Source organism: Sinocyclocheilus anshuiensis, unplaced genomic scaffold (assembly GCF_001515605.1).
Source record: "Sinocyclocheilus anshuiensis isolate Anshui unplaced genomic scaffold, SAMN03320099.WGS_v1.1 scaffold1497, whole genome shotgun sequence".
Classification (NCBI taxonomy): Eukaryota; Metazoa; Chordata; class Actinopteri; order Cypriniformes; family Cyprinidae; genus Sinocyclocheilus; species Sinocyclocheilus anshuiensis.
This window is the reverse complement of record NW_015543492.1, coordinates 659,227-662,834: the sequence shown is the minus strand read 5'-3', so window position 1 is coordinate 662,834 and position 3,608 is coordinate 659,227. Positions and strand designations below refer to the sequence as shown.

At 38.0% G+C, this 3,608-nt stretch overlaps 1 protein-coding gene across 1 annotated transcript in view; it reads left to right on the top strand.

Moving 5' to 3' along the window:
* Positions 1-3,190, top strand: part of LOC107694771 (diacylglycerol O-acyltransferase 1-like) — a 23,513-nt gene extending 20,323 nt beyond the window's left edge. Inside the window, exons 14-17 of the mRNA XM_016494450.1 lie at positions 1,134-1,199; positions 1,389-1,476; positions 1,572-1,634; positions 1,711-3,190. Coding sequence (XP_016349936.1) covers positions 1,134-1,199; positions 1,389-1,476; positions 1,572-1,634; positions 1,711-1,872 — 379 coding nt within the window. The 3' untranslated portion in view covers positions 1,873-3,190. The remainder of the gene's footprint in view (positions 1-1,133; positions 1,200-1,388; positions 1,477-1,571; positions 1,635-1,710) is intronic.
* Positions 3,191-3,608: the final 418 nt, after the last annotated feature.

Here is a 3,608-nt window from a genome sequence, read left to right as displayed (position 1 = left end):
GTTCTGGAACAGTGTTGTAAATACAACTTAACCACTGATTTCTAGTCGTGTCCTCTTTTGAAAGGCCAAACAAAGTATTTTCACTTTTACAACGAAACACAAAGTGTCTCCACGACATGGAGGCGGCGGCAACAATACTACAGCGAGAATAAAAGTTACGCCTTCTTTCTTTATGTGAACATTTGGGCGCCGTTATGCAAATCTTCCCACATCGTGACGTAGATATGTGGGGGCGTGTTTAAACGAGGCGTTTTAGGAGGGCGTGGCCGAGTCTTAACTTTTATAAAGAATATATCTTTGGGTTTGAGACTTCAGTCTTTGCAACTTTAGGGATCTTATCTATTCACGAATAGCTTGTAACACTTCAAAGAGAAAGGAAAACTTGAAATCGCATCATATGACCCCTTTAACTCGTAAGAGAATAGCGAAATCCACAACACAGCTATAACAAAAACAACACAGGGGAATGATATCATTGGATATGGAAGCCTGTTTACGTCACAAAATAAAACGGTTAAAAAGGTAATTGCGATCTCACAATTCTGACTTTTTTTTTATGTAGTTAACTTGAAACTGCGAGAAAAAAATAGAATTCTGAGTTGTCTCGCAATAGAATTTTTTCCCCTCAGAATTGTGAGAAACAAAGTTTTATTGTTTTTTATTCTGTGGGAGAAACGGGCTTCAGTAGTTGCAATAATTTTCAGAGTGATTTATTTCCACTTGAAATGAAAGATAAAAACATTGACAACCAATCAGAATCCATCCAAATTTAAAGAGCATTTAAAGCGACAGACAACAAAACTGCACAATTGTAATAAACAGAACATTGTCTGTTGATGTGGACACTAATATAGTTATTGTTATAGTTATCGTTAGAATGAATGGACCTTGCATTACTTTTGGAGTCACTGTTGTATTATTATTTCCAGACCAATATCAAAATTAATGTCCAAAATTCATAAAATAAAGTCTTTTAAAAACACATTTGCGCATGATTCATGGTATTTATTTTTTTATTTTTTTGCACTGAATGCATCACATTGCAGAAGTAAAATAGCATGCAGATGCCATTTCATGAGAAAGTTTTCACACTGTGTAGTTTTGAGTTTAACTGATGATCTTTATATGCGCAGGAACTCTGAAACAATTCCGTATTTTTGGTCGAACTGGAACATTCCTGTTCACAAGTGGTGCCTACGGTAAGCCGAGTTTATCAGCTTATGTGATTGGATTTGTCTGTTATTTGTGCGCCAGAGGTGGTTTTCTTGCAGCAGTGTTGAGCTTGTGTTCAAATTACGACAGAAATCAGTTCTGAGATAAGTTTGTGTTGTCTGTTCATGTCTTACTGTAGTTTGTTCATTGATTTCTCATTCTCTGTTTCCCTTCAGACACTTTTATAAGCCAATGTTGATGAAAGGAGTAAATAAGTTAGCGGCTCAGATTGCAGTGTTCTTCATGTCGGCGTTTTTCCATGAGGTTTATTTGCTCACTACATTACAATTTACAGTCATGTTACACTATTTTCCTGTGGCTTTAATAATCCTGACAATGTTTTGTGTAATTTTTGCCAGTATTTAGTGAGTGTTCCTTTAAAGATGTTTCGCCTCTGGGCGTTTCTGGGAATGATGGCACAGGTCAGTCTTAAATATTCAATATTGCTTGTTAAACATCAAATAAAATTCCTCATTTCACATTCTCCTTCTGTTTCAGATCCCACTCGCCTATTTTGTGGGCCGATTCTTGAGGGGAAACTATGGCAACGCCGCTGTCTGGATGTCGCTGATTATCGGCCAGCCGATCGCCGTGCTCATGTACGTCCACGACTATTACGTGATGCATTATGGGAGTGCGGCGGAGGGCGTCACGGCATGACGCAACCATTTCTGCAATAACCGAGTTGGTGAATGTAAAAACAATGCATATATTTTTAGAAGGGAAATATTTGATTTTTAACAGACTTCAGCCCAAATCAAATGTGATCATTATTCCGAATGACTTGAGCAGGTGTGTTTTATAACGTGCAATCTAATGTTAACACTGCCGAGCCAAAGCAGCACATCATTGCAATGCCTTCTCAGTAATATTTCATACTTGACATTTTCATGTCAGGCGCAAAATCAAAAGTGCCACAAATGTGTTTGTATTTTTCCAAATGCATTTCAGAACTCATTTGTGTCTGCAGTATAAATGTAATGTTTTTTTTATTCTCTGTGCTGTTGCTTTGGTGGTGTGATTGACTGAATCTGTGAGTTTTTGCACTTTATTCAGAAATGCATGACGTTTGTCAACCTTTTAAAGGTTCATTTAAAGAATGTAACTGCTTTTATGTTGATTTCAATACTTGTTGTTGATTTTATGAGATATCTTTTATGAGATATATATACATTATATCAGCATTGTACATGAATCTGTGAAATTGTTGAAGCCAAAATTATATTATGTGTCATTTAATTTGCCTGTAGTGTTATTAAATGGGATTTAATGGGATTCAAGTACGAAGGTGGCCTAAAAAGATGTAAGATGTCCTAGAGCACGTAATTTTGAAAACCATTTTGTGGAATTTTTGTCTACTGAAATTTTATTTCGGAAAGACATTTCCCAAGACTTTGTATATATCCCTCTCAGCCGCGTTTTCGTTCCTGTGAAATCCATCCTGGGGCTGGTTGCATAAACTGCTTAGACTAGTCTTAAAAAGTCATCTAAATTGTTTTCTTCAAGACTGGTCATAACTTTTTAAAGTCAGTTACAAAAAGTTAGATTGGCCCAATCTGAGTCAGAAAATAGTTCCCTCTTGGCTAACTGCTAGTTGGTCAAACTATTTCTTAAGACAGTCTTAACATAGTGGCTATGTTTATGCAACTGGCCCCTGCTTTAAATAGCTTGAGTATTTGAAGTGGCGGACAACAAAACTGCAGCACGCTTATAATAAACAGAATGTTATCGTCCGTTGGTCTGGACGCTTTGTAATCTTTATAGTCCATATTGTGAATGGTCCTTAACTCATAAGTGAACAGCGAAATACTAACACACCACAACTATAAAAATATAAGTATAACATCAAGGAACGATATCGTGGGAATCACTTTCAGACCTTTTTTTTCCAATAAAACCATCGACAGCCAATCAGAATCCATCTTGACTTTAAAGAGCACGAGCGTTTAAGCGGCAGATGATGTTATCGTCTGTTTATGTGGACACTAATGTAGTTCTCTTTCATAGGTTCACTCAACACTGAGTAGCTATGACGCAATGGGAACGCCCCTTGGGTGTGCCGATTGTCTTAAGCCCGTATGGAATCACGCCAATTCATTGGCTGATGGCACGGGTGTCACCACGACGCCAAGGTCGCCACTCTAATACTAGCGACCACACCATCCGCTACTCAGATTTCCTTCCTTCAGAAGTGGTCGTTTAGCCCTTCAGAAGCGATTTATCTGGCCCGTGTTTTGGCTTCTTTCTCTTTTGCACTTTAGCTACTGCATTCAGTGGAACCTTGTTTCTCCTCGCGGTGAAGTGCTATGGAGTTTCGTCACTGCCAGCCGGCGTGCTCGAACTGCATAGTAAGTTTTAAATGTATGGGTTTGTCTTTTTACGGTGCTTTTAACTGT